The sequence below is a fragment of the Bacillus rossius genome, chromosome 1, assembly GCF_032445375.1.
Source record: "Bacillus rossius redtenbacheri isolate Brsri chromosome 1, Brsri_v3, whole genome shotgun sequence".
NCBI classification, from domain to species: Eukaryota; Metazoa; Arthropoda; class Insecta; order Phasmatodea; family Bacillidae; genus Bacillus; species Bacillus rossius.
The window spans coordinates 142446199-142465563 of record NC_086330.1 but is presented as its reverse complement, the minus strand read 5'-3'; the positions used below and the strand labels follow the sequence as shown (position 1 = coordinate 142465563).

General features: G+C 32.7%; 1 protein-coding gene across 4 annotated transcripts in view; it reads left to right on the top strand.

Annotated features, from left to right (window-relative positions):
• LOC134546237 (protein NDRG3) overlaps nucleotides 1-16412 on the top strand; it is a 161400-nt gene extending 144988 nt beyond the window's left edge. For 2 of the 4 annotated variants that reach the window (XM_063388917.1, XM_063388919.1), the window contains 2 exons: nucleotides 5865-5921; nucleotides 14458-16412. In XM_063388917.1, the coding sequence (XP_063244987.1) occupies nucleotides 5865-5921; nucleotides 14458-14609 (209 nt within the window). In that variant the 3' untranslated portion in view covers nucleotides 14610-16412. The other 2 variants (XR_010079115.1, XM_063388918.1) reach the window with 2 other exon arrangements.
• Nucleotides 16413-19365: the final 2953 nt, after the last annotated feature.

Below are 19365 nucleotides of genomic sequence, written 5' to 3'. Positions count from 1 at the left end.
CAATGTGACATTTATTTTACCTAGAGATGAGAATTATAATGTAAGTTAGCTTAATAACACCCTAGGGTGACATAAAAATTTAGTAAATGTCTTGCGGCTTCCCTGGATAACGTGACTATAATTATCTGCGAAAAGCTGATGCTGTAGTTATCAAAATTTAACATGATGGAGGTTATACATATAGGTACTGAATTTTAGGGACAAGATTTTATGGTGGCTGGCAATAAAATTAAAATAACCATGGAATACAATTTAGGACACCATTTTTGACACTGGAATGCAAGTTAATACAAAATAATGCACCAAAATGCATTTAAAATCATAAAATCAATTAGTATCTAAACCAACTTGAATTGAAAGCAAAATAATTTAGTGTTTTTCAATGTATTGAATCAACAAAATTAATGGGGAAAAAATTTATTTTACGTTGTTTGAATTTTGCATCCCTTATTAACTCTTATTTACATCCCAGATGCTGGTACATTTTTCAAACACAGAAATGCTTGTTGTTTTTTTATTCTCAGTAATTCTGTCCTCAATATGCCAATTACAAATTATTTTATTGTAAAAATGCATGGTGCATTACAGTAAATATTACACTATTTTGGTGGAATAAGTATTCAGAAACATTTTAGTGTCATATTTATTGATTAATAATCTTATTTTTGTGAATAAAATAAATTAATATAAATAAATACCACAACAAATTTTCTGTTTTAAAAATAAAGTTGATTTGAAAATAAAACCATAAGCTCTTGTTTCTACATAATTTTTACTAGTTCATTCTTGGCAGTTTCCTGTTTTTTAGCTGACCCCTGGCTTCTCTGCTTATTCGTCTGTGCCCCTCCTGCCTTAAAATTTTATCTCATTGTCTGTTGTTGCATATTTATGTTGATTTACAAACAAATTGCTGAAGGAGTTCAAGATCTGTTTAATGATTTTATGAATCTCAGCCTTGTTTATTTTGAAATCCCACAAATTATAGGCACAAATTTTTTCAGTTACTGTTAATTACACGGAGTTGACGTAGGACTTATGTAATTGTTAATTGTTATATGAGGGTATAAGTTCAGTATTAGCATACAGTATTAAAGAGAAGATTTTTTCACATTAAATTTCATGTGTAAAGATGTACTAAACTAAAACACAAGATAAATTTAATGAAGTCACTAATTAACGATAATACAAGACTGAATGTGATCCTCACCCTTACTTCTCAAAAAAAATGTGTGTTGGAGTTTTGTTTTTTCATTTTTACATATTAAAGGAAAGCTTTGAGGGTACTTTGCATCGCCTGAAATAAAAAGTTTGTTTTATTCTGTTCTTTCTGTTCAGAAAATGCATGTATTTTTTTAAAATGAATATCTTAATTTGGATTTTAAAATCTGTGTCAAAAAAATTGTAAAATATTTTTTTCTGAGTTACAGATATAGTGAAATATGCTTCCTTCCAGTTTTTTTTTTTAAACCCTATAATTTCTATGATTTAATTTAGATTGTCAGAACAACATTTTGTTTGTTATTCATGCTAACATCACAAAACTGGTTTAGTAATTGATTTGGTTGAATACCAGTGTTCTATGTAACCTTGATACATAGCTGATCCCAAGGAGGCAAATTATGCCTCACAGACATAATTCAGCAGTTTAGTTGTTGCTAACTTAGTGAACTATATATTAGATGGTTATGTAACCAAATCATTCCAGTTTTAGATAAAATTAAAATTTTGAAATAAAAATGTATTCTAGTCTAATAGTACTGAAGGACAAAGTAGAACGTAGCAGAAATTTAATTCCCCTAAATTAGATGTATTGCATATTTTTTGTGAAATGCACATGTACTATAAATGTTAATACAATACATATTTGTTTGATTGATTTGTATTTTAATCTCCTGTTTTGATTCAGCAGTTCATTGAAAAATACTTGCATATTACAGAAGATGTTTGTACCAGAAACTGTTATCAAAGCACTACACATCTTTAAGTTATAACAATTTATTTTTAAAAAAAAATCAATAAATGCTTTTACTTACAGTGTGCTTTTCTCGGGGTGTTTACATTCTCGAAAGTGAGGGAAAGGTCAAGGAAAATTGGTCAGGGTAAGTCAGGGAATTTACTTTAAAACTTAGAAAAGTCATAGCAATTACACAGTGATAGTAGTTTGAGGGGGAAATGTCATGCTCCGGTGTGCCATCACCCATACACTGAACATATATATTTTTTTCTCTAGACTAGATGTTGTTATGGTACATAGTCATACACACTGTAAAATGGCATATGCAAGGTTCTGTTTGAACTAACATAGTTATAGGGATGGTGGAGGCTGGATTGTCTATATCTTTTTCAGAAGATTAAAAAAATGTGTGTGTGTGTAGTCCACGCACGACAGAAGTGAAACTACTTTATCATTATATTATTAGGTACAGGAAACACAATTCTCTTTAACTAACGTTGCAGATCATTAAAAAAAAAATATACATATATATATGCAAGTGTTCATTGTAAAGTATGCAAGTGTGCAAGTATCCTGCGTCATTTCTACCTCTCCCTTGCCGTCTCCTCTACTGGTGGTTCCCCCACGATGTACGTAACTATTCCCCTCCCTCTTCTCCTGGTTCCTCCACCACGTACCTAGCTATTCCCCTGATGCGATCAGAATTTTTGAAACGCTCGAAAACTGTAGCCTCCTCAGCTAAGAAGTTTTACTTCAAAAAGTTGGTAGGTTATTTTTTAAAAATTTGTCAAGGAAATTTGTAATTTTTATCTTGGAAAAGTAAAAAAATTTTCTACAGATTTGTGAGGCGCCCTGTTTTCAGTCATTTATGTGGAGCTGCGTTGGTGTGATTGTTTGAAACCTGCCCAGAACTCCTTGTATCAAAACCTCGCATGATAAAGCGAAGTATTTTTTGTAGAAATCTGCGGCCAACATGCTGAGCGTACATTTGAAACAATTTTGCATGCAGTTGATGGCACAATTTAGCAGGCATTTCAAGTTGGATAGCTTTGTTGCTTACTATTTATTTTTTATGTGTAGGTATTTCACTTTTATAATATTTGTGCAGTGCAGTTTGAAAAAGCAGGTGCATATAGAACATTTAATATGTGACATTATTTTACACTTGAGATCCTTGAAATAGAGCCTGGTATTATGACACCATGTTGTAAGTGCATATAGTGCTGGAATAGAATCACTATAATGTTTTGTATCTCTTTTATTTTCTTTGCTTTGTTTGCTTTTCGATCATCCTGTTCATTAAGAACTAATTTACTCACTTCAGTCTTCAAAATGAATCACGTTAAATTTGCAGTCAGTAATAATTAGTCATTAGTTTTTGTTTTTTTATCTCTGAACTAAGATATTAGTGATTCCATGAATGATTAGACCATAAAAGTATTTATGTTATGAAGTATGAAAATATTTTGTCACAGTTTGTTAAATAATTTTTTTCATAAAACGTTTTTTACGGGAGAATTTTATTACGATGGCTATGCACTTAGTATGTAGAAAGCACATGATAAAAAAATTTGGAATATCTTTGTTTGATCACAGTACCTACCATTAATTTAGAATGTACATTCTGTAGTATTGGCAACTAACATTGGAGAATAGTTTTGAGACTAAGGTGAAAGTTACCACTGTTATGATGTGTTTTGGAACATATTTTCTTTACAATTTCACATTTGGGTTCACACAGCAACTTCAGGATTTTGAAGGTTTTTTTTTGTATTGACTTGGAAAGTTTCAAAGCATATGACAGGGATAAGTGTCATAATTCATTTAAATCACAACTTGATTCTTATGAGCTCTGGATTTATTCTTGCTTTTCAGTATCTCTCCACCATTTGGCCACACTGATATGTGTTATAAATGGTTACCTAACTATCAACGTATTTTTTTACCTGGTGTGTGAGTAATCTAAGATCATTATTGCTTCAGTATATGAAGCAATAATGTTTGCTGAATTGAAATTACTGGCAGAAGCGTAGCTGCCAAAAGAGAAAAAAAAATATGCTTTGCTTCATGTTCATTTTCATCTGGTTGGCTTCACTGTATGTAACCAGCAAGTATACATTATTTGAAAGATTCTTGCAATGAGGTAGATTGATTTGAAACATTTTTATGGACATATGGCATTGCTGGTTTTCACTGTATGTCATAGAGAAACCACAAAAATGGACAAGAAAGCTAAATACACAAATATTCCAAAAAAAAAAAAAAACCAAAATCAGCCAATGTTAAATGGTGAATGCATAGGCAACACAGAGAATTCATGGAAGGAATTAGAAAAAAATATCTCAGCACAGACAAACACAGTGGGCTGAAAGAGACAAGACAGGAACAGAAAAAACAGACATTAACCTTGGACAAAACGGTAACATACAGAAGAACCCATTGATGATACAAAACCACAATCTGCACACCAGCAAATTTGTTGGCCAAATGTGTAGAACAATAGAATTGTAGTTGTTAGCTTGTTCTTTTGGAGTGTGTAGTCCCATGATATTATTGACCATTTTGGTTGTCTCTAGCTCCCTAGTTCACTATTGGAGTATTACCATATTGTTTGGTGTATAAAACAAAAATTTAATGCAAGTCTGAAGATCCTTAAAAGCTGTCTTACGTCTTATATGTCAAGTTGTATAGTGTGACAGTACGTATGTCACTTTTGCATGAAGTCCACACACACACACTTGCTCGAACACACACATACATATTCACACTCACTCATGTTCTCACACATACACAATCACACTTCTCTCTCTTTCACACACGCACATCCTCACTCACATACACTCACACATACACACCTACTCACTAACACACTCACTTACTCCTAACGGTGTTCATGCTAATGTTAATGGAGTCCAATGTAGGTTTAAAATTCCTAGATAGCTTTCATGTGTTGCAGAATTTAAAAAAAGTTTTTAAAACTTCTAGTCAACATTTTCCAGTGACCTCACGTCGTATATGAAGATGCAGATTTATTTTCTAATTTCATTACCTGAAACTGACATTGACTTACTTTTTATACGCCGGAAACTACGAGATAGCAATTTGCTGTTCTATGTTTGGTAGACTGCACATTGAGGGTTATTGGGTTAATCCTGAAAAGATTTTTATTCTTGCATTCTCAACGTTGAAAGATCTGTAATTTAGATTTAGAATGTCATACTTTATTCAAGGCAGAACCTTTTTCCAAAATTAGTTGTCAATGTTACAAGGTTACATCTTGAAGAAATGTTTTCGACAATATTAAATGTACGATAAGTAAGCTTTCTGGAAAACCATGTTTTTTTTTTACGCACAGCAATTGGTAAAGAAACTTGGTGGGCAGTGAGACTGTAAATAAACTTTTGATAATGTTATGTGTAAAATTATTTGTATTTGCTGTCATTCAGTATACAAATGAATTATTCAGAATACAAATTATTGTTTTGTTTTACGGTAAATTTTACTGGATGTCGATTTTAACTGAACTACACGATTAAATGCTGTGCAAGTTTTTTTTGTATATATAGGTACATTTTGTTTAGTGTTAATTGAATTGTGTATAATATAACAAAATACTGTGCTGATTTTCAGTTAGTGATATCTCTTCCTCAAACAGTATTATTTTCTTTTAAGGAACTGAGGTTACATAAAATTTATTGTTAGTAAATATTTATTTATGCCTTAATTATTTTTTCTGTAAGGCATATGAATTTTCCTTTAAAAAAAAATTGTTGAAAGAATAATGGAGGGTATAATTCCAGTTTAATTAGCTTTCAGAGCTCTTCTTTTTTCTGTTCTTGTTTGTTTTATGTTTTATCCATGCAGATGACAGACATTATTTTTTCCTTTCTGCTTTTGTTTTTCTTTTAAGCTGTGAAAGTTAACCGGAAAGTTAACCGCAAGCAATTGGCACCTGCATCAGCTGAAGGTAATTTTTATTAGAAAACAGAACTGAACTGTGTGTGACCCTTACCCGGCAAGATTGAGTTGCTAAATGTAAGTGTTTAGCTTTATGCTCGGTTGTTATTTTGGTGTTGGTTTTGTGGCATGATACAGCTTCCTGCACTGCTTTTTGTGGCCTCTGGTGATGGTTTTGGGTGAAACATGCATACATAACGTAGCTCATTGCGTCCTGACAGTAGGCTAAAACTTCAATATGGTGTAGAGATGCTCTTTGAACATTTCTGTTTGTAGTAATACAAAATTACATTTTTCTTTCTTTCTGTATTTATACTATGTTAATAGCTTACTGCACCCTCCTCCTGGTATATTTTGTGCAAGTGTTAAAATGCAAGTTAAGTCTTAAAGAATATAGCTTAACTGTATTTCAGTTATCTTTATGAATAATGAAATAATCAAATTTTAATTATTTAATGATTAAAATGTACAGCCTGTAATTTACTTTCAAAAATTTTGTTTTTTGGCTCGTCTGTTATGTAATTTAGTTTTTGGTCTCAAATTGATACACCACAAAATTTTAAGCATTTGGAGTTTTGAATAAGTAAATTCCGTAGAAGTTGCTCATTTGACCTACTTGAAAGAGCAAAATTCAAGATTGTGCAAAAATATTTGATTTTCTATAAAATAGATACGTATTATTTAAAAGGTTGGCATTTTCTCAGTATTAAATAATAAAAAAATAAAGGAAACCTGGGTCTCAATTTGTTCTAATGTGATAACCCAGCTAGATGGGGTTCTGCTGTTTACTAGAAAATGTGACATTCTGTATTTGTGAAATTTTATGTTTTAACAAGTAGGGATGATTGCATTGTGAAAGTATAAATTTTTAAAGCATCGTAATGATTTTAATGTGCTCCTATCCCACAGGGAGGATAAAGTTCAATTAAGAATAACCATATGTATTGCCATGGGAGATTGAGCTAAACAGTCTCAATTTCGTTAAGTTTTAGTGTAACCTATTTCTTCAGTTTGTACATTTTCCCAGTACACACATAGTGTGTGACTATGCGAAATACAAGGGACAGCTGCTTGCAGCTACAGAAGTAAACATGCACACTACGTATGCTATTTTTATTTAACTCAAAGGGTTACTGTAAATTAAAGTTTTTTTTAATGGTTGATTTTCATTTTTATCTTTAATTATTTTTGTGGAAGATTTGTTTTCCAACAGCATGTGGATGGCACATCATTTAGATAATAAAAAAAACTTTGGAGGTGAGAAGTAATTGTGACATTTATGATTAAAATTTAATGTTATCATTTCTATTCAAAATTACTGTTAACTATGTCATCTGCTTTTAAGCCAGTGGTAATACAGTGTGACAGTGGCATACTCTGAACGATGATCATAATCAGTTTCATGTGCAAGTATGTAAGCCAAACCTTTATAAGGTGTTTGGTAACCATGCGTGCAATATCAAAACTGCTGTATTTGCATTATTTGCTGATGTTTATACGTTGAAACTTGCTTGCGATTTGACAGAGCATTGTCATAAAGCGTAATTTTCCATATTAAGAACTTAAATTTATGAATTGAGGATATTTGTGTAGAGGCTAATTGAATTACGTGTGGGGTTTCTCCACAATGGTAACTTTATGTATGCAGGTTTTAAACTTTGTATGCATCTACTTACCAAACAAACAAATTAATTTTATTGTTAATTACATTTTAATTTGTCATTGTGATGGTGTATGTATTTATGTGTTGTTCAGTAGGTTTCCTGTCTTTAATATATATATATATATATATATATATATATATATATATATATATATATATATATATATATATATTAACATTAAACTTGACATCACTAACTGTGGCTCTCTTTCTAATCTCAGTAGATACAAAATAAAATAAACACATTCTATTGGGTATTAGTTGTGGTCTTTTGCACGTTGTACTCATGTATATTCCTTCCAGATTTATCTTCTTTGCGTAATATTAATATTTTCACTTTCTGCATTATTTTGCTTATTCATGTTGGTATTCTAAGTAGTCATTATGAAAATAACTTTAAAATATTTGTAGGCTCTTTTTTTTGTGTAAACTTTGTAATTGTGTAATTAATCACAATAATACTAATGTTGAGGGGCCCGCCTAATCATGGGTCTATTTGTGTTGGTGAAGTGGGAGGGTAAGTGTGATGCTTGCTGGTGCTTCTAACACAGTATCACCTTTAAGAGCAAAGCTCTGAACCAGCATGTGTCTTATCATTGTGCATTAGACACTATGAGTTTTGAGTGGTATACATAATATTACATAGCAGAAAAACTAATATTAAGATGTAATGCAAGATCCTGAGTACTTTCAAGATTCTGTACAGAATGTTTCTTGCCCAACTATTTTAGCCATTTTAACTCTTATAAAAAATACATTTCAAGAACAAAATCCAGAAACAGTACTCCTCGTCTGCCCTCAGCGTATTCTTAAATGCTTTTCGTAAACAGATCCCACTCTGATATCTTGAGCTGTTTTTAAATTGTGTTTTGTGTTTAGTTTTTCTGAAGCTCTGTGCACTGTATGTGTGCCAAAGCGGACTCTACAAGCACGTATCAGACGCCACTCAATTCTGTAACTGTGGTTTTTAGGGACTGTGATTGCTGATATGATTAGTGTCTTGGGTTCAAACCCAACACCCGGCATGCTTTGTTTTATGAGCTCTGAGCTGTTAGCTGTTACCAAGTTGTCCAAAGTTTGTTATAGTTTTGAAGGCCCCACCATTTTATGCCAGGTGTGCAAAACTCATGTGGGCCACAGTTCCTTTATCATGTTGGTATGTCTTATACACAGCCAGCATAATCTGCAGGCAGCAGGCTTGATATTGGTTTTAAAACCCAAAAACCTACAGTGCACTTTTAAACAATTCAATTATTATTTGAGGCTTGTACTCAGTCATTTAAACTGAAAAATATAATCAAATTAAGAATATTAAAGGCTAAATAAAAAAACTTGTATTGTTATGAATATCTAATTTTATTCACATAACCAAAAAATTAAGTAAACAACACACATTAAAATGAAGTATTCTAAAATATAATTTTGTTTATTCTTGGGCATTCTTCCATACATGGTGAAATGCTGTTTGATTTATTTTGGTACAAATGCAAAAGAAAAGTGTGTTATGTAGATAGGAGTGGGACGAAGCCATAAAACAACCCTTTGCAGGCTGCCAGCTTGACACCCCATGCCTTAAGCCATGTTGATACAGAGTTGCAGTTACAACTTCAAAAATAAAGACCTCACACTGGCACTCAGTTCACGATGGAATAACTAAAATTATTTACATACATTAATTGTATTCCTATAAACCTATGTTGCTGTGTTTGATGGAGTTGATACCAATGCTATCACAGTGTTTTTACAGTAATGAATTTTAAAATCTGACAGGCTTATGCCAGAAATGATTTCAGCTTACTATTTATTTAGAGTCTCTCACTAAGGGGGAAAAAATAAAAATTATAAATTATTTAGAAGAACTATGGGATAAGAATAGACTATACTTTATAAGTTCTGTAAAATGTGAAAACTTCATTAAAACATGATTTTCCTTATACTAGGAGTAAATTTTAATAAAAAAAAATGTAATTCTTGATGAGACAGGCTAATTGTTTCTTCATTTCGATGTTACAGTACCTCTTTCATAATTCATACATGTTCATTAGATGGCTCATTCATTGCTTTTCTGTGAGAAAATTTGTCGCAGTGCTCATTACAAGCCCTAGTGACATTTATAATGAGAATGGTAATGTTTTTGCAGTTAATTATTGGTTTCAAATCAAAAGTGAGTAAATATGGGGGAAAAAAATATTTGTATTTTGTAATTAATAAGTCTTTTATATATATATATATATATATATATATATATATATATATATAGAGAGAGAGAGAGAGAGAGAGAGAGAGAGAGAGTGAGTGTGTGTGTGTGTGTGTGTGTGTGTTACTCATTTTCAGCTTATGATCAAATCTCTCTTATCAAGCATGTTCAGGACTACAGAGCCGTCAGGATTATCGAAAATAAATATAATGATAGACAATAATACTGAAAAACCTATACTGATCCAATTGCAGATTACGGATACATTTCTTTAACAGATCTAATCATTAATACAAAGATTCAGTATTTTCCGTTAATAGTATAAAAAAAAAGGTATTTTACCTAATAAACTTTTTGCACAGTCCAATCCACAACCTGACTTTGATGAATTGGTAAACACTACTTAAGTTTTGAATTCATTATTAAAAATATACTGTTTCTCTCCTAAAATATTTGTCCTTATTTATCTTCATAAATGTTAAAATGTGTAAGGTATGGTTAATGAAACCAGCCCAATTAGTTGGGAATCTCCTGTTTTGTTACGAACTGATTAGTGGGTGATCACCCTTTAGTAAGATACCGGCTGATTAGTGGGGTATAGGCCATTTAGGTATGAACTGCCTGATTAGTAGTTAATAACCCATCAGCCATCAGTAAGGTATCAGAGATTAGTGGAATATCACCTTCTGAAATTTACACATTTTTAATGTGTATCATTTAGTTAAGTATCGGTTATTAACGAGTACATAGAAAATCCAAAAATTTGGTGGTATTTACTGATACAAATATTAAAATGATTACATTGATACATCACTAATCAGTATAGTTTTAATATTAGCAAAAAAAAAACTAAACAGTGCTGTAGTATTGAAAAACCAGTTGTAATAGGCTTCTCTAAGGATGTACACTGTAAGTAGACAGTTTTGGTATTGTGCAAACGTGGTATGCAAGAGACTGTAAAAAAGCAATCGCTGAAAACTAACAGTCACAATAAACAATGAGCTAACTAAAAAGGTGGGCAGCACAGGTGTGTGACATGGCTCCAGTGGTCAACAAACACCTGAAACCACCCAAAAAAATCTGAATGTGAGCGGCTCGATCAGTGCAGAATTACAAAATGTGCCGAATCAAACAATGTAGTATTAAAGAGTGCTGACAGTTTGTTTGTGCCACATGTTAATAATTAAATGTGGTAATGACTTCTTAAATTATGAATTTTTGAGTACAGGATAGATTTGTCATTTCACTCTAACTACATTAGGTAGTGTGATAGGGCAACTATGCCTCTGTCTCCTATTTCTACAATAATAATGGGTGCATATTGTTTCATGAGTTAGTGTATTATTTAGTACAGTGATTGCCAACTTCACTCTTTTCGTGGGCCAGGATTATTTCTGAATCTAATCGGAGGACCAGACAATATGAATTAATATAAAGGGGGATTAGACCTAACCATCTTGCAATTTAAAATATTTTTATACAGTTTTCAATAAAGCTTCTGAGCTAAATTTTTTTGGCTTGACAAGGCATTGGACTTAGCTTTGGCTAGATTTTGCAGTCAACACTTGTGAACTGGTGTGATTAACGTGACAGTTGTAGTTGCCCGCATGAAATAATAATAATAATAATAATAATAATCATAATAATAATAAGTTGTTTCCTTGCAACAAGGTTGGGAGATATGATTTATGTATGCCTTGACATGCCAAAAAATGGGGGAAAATAGTTAAAAATTAGAATTATAGCAAAAATATGGGAAAATCTAAGTTGGCTGGGTCTAAGCCCCCTTAAATAACTCAAAACATATTTCTAATGTCCTGTTATTTGTGAAATGACTAATATATACAATATGTGGCATGTTATTAAGAAATGAAAAACAGTTATTTTAAAAATAGCATTTAAAAAATTAAAAATAAACCTTTACATCCGAGAAGTAGTACCATGAAACAGTATATCAGTATATGGATTATGGTTCATAACTTTGTTCTACATATGCAAATAAAGATGGATATTACACAATTGTAGGACCTAATAATATGTCTTTTTGAAAGATACTTGGAGTAGGTCATATTAAATGATGTTGCGGGCCGGATATGACCGGCGGGCCACCAGTTGCTCATCGCTGCACTAGTAAATGAAATACATTTTAATCTGTTTTACATATTTTTTTATCTCTTTACTTTTAAGGAAAACTAATGCATTGAAATTAAGTGCAGTGTTAGCATTAACAAATAAAAAATTAGAGCATTACTGTTAAAATTATGAAAAATTTTTTTTATTTAATTTAAAAGTAACTAGGTTCTGTAGAGTACTTTAGAGGGACTTTGTATGCTTTTTGGTAGAGTTGTTTTGTAGTAATGATTGTATCGTATTGTTCTATGTAGTTGTGTCTGATTGACAGTAAAATTAGACTGAGCATGTCAAATTAGTGACTTGTGGGCCATTACCTACCAATATTTTTTTCTAACTTGTTTAAGGTTTCTGAGCGACCACCACTTGGCTTCAAAGATTATCTGTCTGTCTAGCGACAAGACACCAAGTTAGAAACACCAACATGTTTTTTTTTTTTTTCATGTGGCATATGCAAAATTTTAATAAGGAAATATTGTTTTCAAAACAAAACTGAACTGTCATAAATTTTTTATACTGATTTGCATGAAGATATTTTATCTTCATAATGCCCACTAATTATTTATTTTTTAATCAGTATACAGATTATTCAACAAATGATGGACATAATTTTAATGAGGGGTAGGAAATGCCAAACCAAACTATCTTTGTTGAGAAACATATAGTCGCTTAAGAAACACCGCCTATGTGACAAAAAGCATATTTTTCAGGAGAGCTTATTAACTTCATGCACCATGCTGGAACTGAATGGTTGCTAGCATTAGAAAATAGACAGACCATAGCAACGCATTCTGTTGGATTTTCGGCAAATTCGCTTTGTGAGAAGATGCAAAATGCTTATGTTTCCATGGAGAAACAAAAAATTGAATTTTAAAAAAAGTAACTTAGGCGATGTTGTTTATTAAGCAACAATATGTTCTGAAATACAATCCTGCAGAGTTATAAATGTAAATAGTAGTACGCAAATTTCAATTTTGCGCTTGTTTGGCGACTTTATACTAGCTGAGAAGACATGTCATCACAGCAATGTGATGGCGCAGGTTTTGAAGTTTAGCTACATGCACTAGCATTCAGTAGTCTGGTGTGCAGCACAGTGGATATTTAGTCTATATATATGTATTTTGGTGATTAGCGCAGGTTGACAGTTTAGTGAGTGTGGTACTGTGATCACAGTATTTACAAACAATAACAGAATGGCAGACTTTAAATTTACAGAGATGTCCGCTAGGCACATGTTGAAAAGAGAGGTGAGAGGAATTGCAGAAAGAGCAGCGCTCATTTATCGAGGACGCATTCCCAACTGGCGTGTACCAAATAGGAAGCCCTTCTATGACCTAACCAGCAACTGCCTGAAACTGCATATGGCTAGCTCTAAACATCTGTACCCTGGTGGTCGCCTGAAGTAATGCGCTGCCATTGGCGTCTTCTCAGCCAGTGAAGTGGTGTCTGATGCCACCATACGGTTTGCATCTGTAACTTTGCAGTGTTGCATGTCCCTTAACTTAAAATTAGTTTGTTTTGGCAATACCTGCCACCCTTTAAACTGTAATGCTCAGTAATTTCCGAACACACCATATTATGGAATTATTCAATTATGCACAGAAGTGTTTAAATTGTAAAATATAATCTAAATTGTAAAATATAATCGTAGAGCATACCCTGGGTTTAGTTAGGCAAACCCTTTAAATAAGGAGTCCACAGTTCATGCATTTATCTTTTTTTCATGTCATCTCAAATTTGACCAAAAGTATAACCAATGGCAACCAGTTATGTGCAGAGCATCACATGATGCTTGTTTACAAACACTGGCATCCACATTAAGAAGTTTGCAAAAGTTGTTGACATGAAAATAGTGACAGAAGTACAATTACGTCTGTATCACACGATGGAAGGTTTCATACAGGATCTGCTAGAAGTACATAAAATTGTGACTGTTGTTGGCGAATGGTTTTGTTATGATAGTTAATATTATTTTTGCATTGTTTCTCACAATTGTCACATAATACTGTAACTGCTTCAGGAGACCACATGTTCACCATGTTTCAAATCAAAAATCAAAAAAATTGTAATCCCTCTAAAATAAATTACCGTTTTTAACACCAGGGGTGCACTACTACTTCATTCTTATTGGATCAAATTAACCACCTTCTACGAAACCTTCCACAGAAATTCAAACACGACCAATTACAAAAATGTTTCATGAAAACGGCCAGTGCTCTGCCAATTCTTCCACAGAACCATCCTTACCTACCTCCAAGGAAACTTCCTTCGTGTGAGCTTAACCATTGGGTTTACTTATAACTGTCAAGTTTAAGACAAGTTACTTACATGGCACACCCTATACATATCAGTTGCCAGTTGCATAAAATTAAAGGTTGTGGGGCACTAATTTTGGATGCTTGGGTGACATCATTAAGGGGATGTGCCCTTCCTTCCCTTGCCCTTTACCTTTCCTGAGAGACAGGCACCTAGTTTGACATGCTCTGAGACGGTAGATGCTGGTTTAGTCCGTAGATGCTCTCATAGAGAATGTGTGTTGTGGTTGCTCTGTTTCAGTCGCTCCCCTGTCTGACAACAAAATAGCCATCTATCGTCAGACTTCTCTGGAAGCCCTAGACACAGTCAGTAAGCGTACCCCGTCCCCTCAGTGGTCCAACTCAACCATTAACATCACAGAGAACCCGATATCTGAGGCAGTAGTTTGTTAGAGCGCAGGAGCAAGCCGCGACTCCTCGGAATGCTGCAAGGCTAGCAAAATTTATAGCTCGTAACATTATTGTCTGCTGTATGCATAGTAGAACTCAAATAATAAAAAGAAAATGTCCACAGTATTTTTGTTTTGAATTATAACCTTAAGTTTATTCTCTTGAGATTCTGTTCAATTTTTTTTTTTATGAATTATGATTTGATTTTGAACCTTTTGTGTGTTATAACATTGATCTTAGGAATATGTAAATTTAAATGAACTGAAAACTGTTGCATCTTCAGCAAAATGATGTATTTTAATGGTGATGATAAGAGAAATGTATTTTAGAAGGCAAGAAAATTATGTATTGTAAAAAATATTTGATTAAGACTATTTTTGATCATTAATGTATTGTAGAATGTTTTTAACATAAATAATTGAAAACCTCACCTTTGTACAGTAGTATTACCTATTGTTATGTTAATGTCGAGCACTGTTCTCGATGTTCAGAACACTGTTGTAGGTGAGTGTGTGTTTGTATAACTAAAGAGAGATGGTTATTATTCTTCTCAAGTTATGTGCATAAAAGATTTGCTTTTCATGCACATGTGTTTATATGTACAGGTCATGTTTAAAAATATTGTTAGTATTAATGTTTATCGCCTCTTGTAGTAAGTTTATGCTGACATATATTTTCAAGAAAATTTGCATAATTTTGCTTTTTTTTTTAATTCGTGGCTTGTTTTTCCATTGTGTTTTTCCTGATAGTTTAGATTTTAGCTTATGTTCAAAATATTGTAGAATTGGTTAGTGTTTGTCAAAATTTTAGTTTATGATCATATGTACTAGGCACAGCCTAGATTTAAGTTTCTCATTGTATCAAATAACAACAAAGTTATTGACTTGACATGCCTTGTATGGTGCTGAACAACCATTGATTGGTTGATGGTAGCCTGAGGATTTCTTTTTATTCTAAGGCATTTTGTAGTTGTAACATTAGGCACCTTAGAACGGTAATTAATCACTGTGTAAAATTTTAATGCAATTAGCACAAATACTTCAAGCCTTTTGGGGGATTGTGCTTTTAAATAAAGTTAGTTGAAATGAACAGTATGTTGTAATGTATTATCATTTACCACTCACTAATTTTTGTTCCCTTATGTTATAATTGTAAATTTTTGGTTAATTTTAATGATTACAGATCTTTTTTATATGTTTGATTATTCTTAGATACGAGAAAGTTTCAGCAGCACTTTATTTTACAAATCCCTCTAGCATTTTTGACCTGGCACTTCTCGCAACAGTAGCGAGATGTGTAACCACATGGCTTCAAAGGAGGGTTTTATTACCACTACAAAGGCACATTAGCCTTTTCAAAATGAAAACACTGCTTCTTGTTTTATGACTTTGTTAGCTGTCTTTAGCTGCATTTTTTTTCCAGCTCTCTAATATATTATTTCTAATATATTTTTAGGCTGATATTGGCTACCTTGTTTGATGTGGGTAGACTATTAGTATTTTTGTTCATATCCATAATCTTAACTTGTAATTTACAATGTGTGTAACAGAAAATGTGAACATATTTTGACCCTAAACATGCTCGGTTGCTTTTGCTTTTACTCATTTCCCTAACGTGTTATGTCCATTCTGCTTTCTCCCCTCCTAGTCTCCTATCTAGTCTGTTCTGTTGAGAAATATCAGTTAGTCATGGGTAATTGTGTGAACTCCTGTTTATAACTGTATCAAAAAAAAAATTATTTGTGATAGTTTTTAATGTGTTGCAGTGTATTAATTTGTATTTAAAATATATTTTTTATATTCTTCATTTCTTGATTTATTTTTAAGTTATTACATTAATTATTCTGTACCACAATGAAATGTCAAAGAAATATGTAAAAGTGACTTATGTCAGGTTTGTATGTTGAATTAAACAGTTGTTTTCTGATATTTTCATGGATCTTTCAACTAGTTAATTTATACTATGTTCAGTAAAACACACGTGAATATTTGTAGCTGTGTCTCACATATTGCCACAATTACACAATTAGCATTCACATTCAAATAAAAAAAAAGTATAAGTCAATAATTTTATATGAGGTCATAATACATTAAACAGTATGCATGGCTGTGTTGGTATTTGCGGAAGGATGCTGTATAAATTCTACTGAATAATTCAGCGAAGCCATTGTTACAATTTTAAGTCTAATTTTTTTTTAATCCTTTAAGTTTACAACAATTTTTACACAATTTTTGGAAATCCTAAAGATTTTTTCCCATAGGGATAGCAACAATATATCTCTATATTAGAAATATTTATATTTTGGTATCAATATTTTTGTGCCGATCCTTTCTTAACATCAATATTTTGTCCCAATAATATCAAAATTGAATAAAATAATTTCTTTTTTTACTTTTTTCTACACCATCATCTGAAGGAAAATATTTATTATCAAAATTAAATATACCAATCCCTTACTTAGCCAACTAATGGGTTCCTAAAAATGTTTGTGGTGTTCAAATTCGCGTATTCTGAAGCATTAGTCTCCATGGATAGCAAGGCTAATGTACTTAATGTGTTCCAAAATGTGTAGGGAAATATTCTTTTATAATATAAATGCATAGAATAATAACACTCAACGATAAATATGTCACACCATTTATCTCTATAAGCCTACCATTGAAATATTTGTATGACAAATATGACGTCACAAAACGGAAGATAGGTGGTTATGTACTTGTCAGTCGGCTGGTAGACTTGTCCACCCAAGCATGACCTTTAACTCAGGTCACATACCTTTCCACGAACTTTCCAAACCATCCTTTACTGGCTGTAAAACTGATATTACTGTCAGGATATTTACATTTCAATTTTTTCAAAAATTATGTGCCTATTCGCATATTATCGCTTGGTTCACACCAATCCGGTCAGGCCCGTGATTTTTTTTTCATTGCACCATTCATTTAAAAACTTTTCCATGTGAATCATCTGTTCATTTCTGATCCGGTACCTAATGTCAAATATATTCCCGCTAGTACAACAAACAGCATCAGACTTATATAAACATTTGATAGAGTCCTTATTTTGTATGATTGTGCGCACAGTTGACTTGCTTAAAACTAAAAGTGGGACCAACATAAGTGTGGCCTTCATGACATTCTGCACGCCGTAGTACTTCTAGATTTGTCTCAAATCTTGAACATGATGCATTATGCTCTCACTAGGAAGCCGTGATTCCATCTGCAGGTGCTTGCGAATACAGACGAATGGGCTGATGTTGCTTTGTGTTTGTACATGCAAGTTCCCTGCCACTGGCTCTACTGAAGTTCATCATGGCCCAGTCTGTGGCTGAGCGACAAAGCACAAAGGTACATTCCTGGTAGCATACGCGCAGATGTAAAAATATTTGGTCCGTTCACACTCCATAGCCACAACTGTTCGTTTCATAGCTGATGTTTGTACAACAGCCGATAGCATAGTCAGACTTACGCATGCATCTCTTCCCACCTCAATAGCTAACTGTATGCCACGGCACATCTGTTGTTTACCGAGGTGAAGCAGACTTCATGGCGTCATGCCTGCTGTTTTATTTTTGCCCATGCCATGTTGTTTTAATTGAAATTTACAGCCGTGCCATTGAAGACTGGGTCATTAAAATTAATATCGCACAATTTGAAGACGTGCTAAGTGAGGGATTGGTGTACAACAATGTAATTTTTCAATTTCTTGGATTTTTCAGTATTCTCTTCTCTACATGTTGGTTTTTTTTTTTTTTTTTTTCTCTCTCACCTATCAGTAGTGTATACAAATTAACAATTCATAAAAATTACTTAAAAATTACTTGGACATTGATGAAAATGAAGCCATCGGAACATGTAGATACGGAATAATTAAAACATTAAATATTAATATTTTAAGCTGATATTATACTGGAGTCAATGTATCAATCACATGATGTATCGAAAGACTGATATATCAATATGTGGAAAGATTTTGCCATTCCTACCCACCAAGGAAATTCAGGTTCTTTCATTTATGAGGTCTCTCATATTTTTGTAGTGAAAAATGTAGTGAATGTTGAAGTGAACTAGCTGGTTTTTTCAGTCATTCCATTAATGCTCTATTTGACTCGCATCTTCCCTCATCGTATCTAATGACCCAGATGTTGACAAGACATTAAGCCCTACTTCATCCATTCATTCATCCATCCATATACAAGTATTTAGCAACAACCACCAACCTCCTGTACTTTCCAGCTCGCACACCTCTTGCACTCCCAACACTAACACTTAGTTTTTTTTTCCTTGCTGATTTTTTTTAATTTGGCAATATTTAGTTGTACAAAAGATGAATTGCAAGTTTCTTTAAGCAGATTTTTACTTTCGTGTTGCATACAATTTATGCTGAACGGCCAAATAGTGACTAAAATAAAACAATCTCATTATAGAATTAAAGGAGTTTTATGTGAGCGCCAAAAGAGCTGCTCTCATCCAAACCTTGGCCGCTTGGATGTATTATTGCACTGCCTATGTTTTTAGTTTACTCAAGAGTTTAATTTGGGTTTTCATCTTTGTACAGTGTTTCCTAGTGGTATACATGAGTTTTCACATTATTGACGTTAGAAAAATCCCTAATCTGGCAAGACTTTTCACTATGATTAGAATTAAGCTGAAATTTACGGTATACCAAAATGGTAGAACACCTCCCAACAACTTCAAAACTGGAGACTAAGGATAAGTTAGATTTGAATCAGAATTTACTGGATCGTATCATTATTATA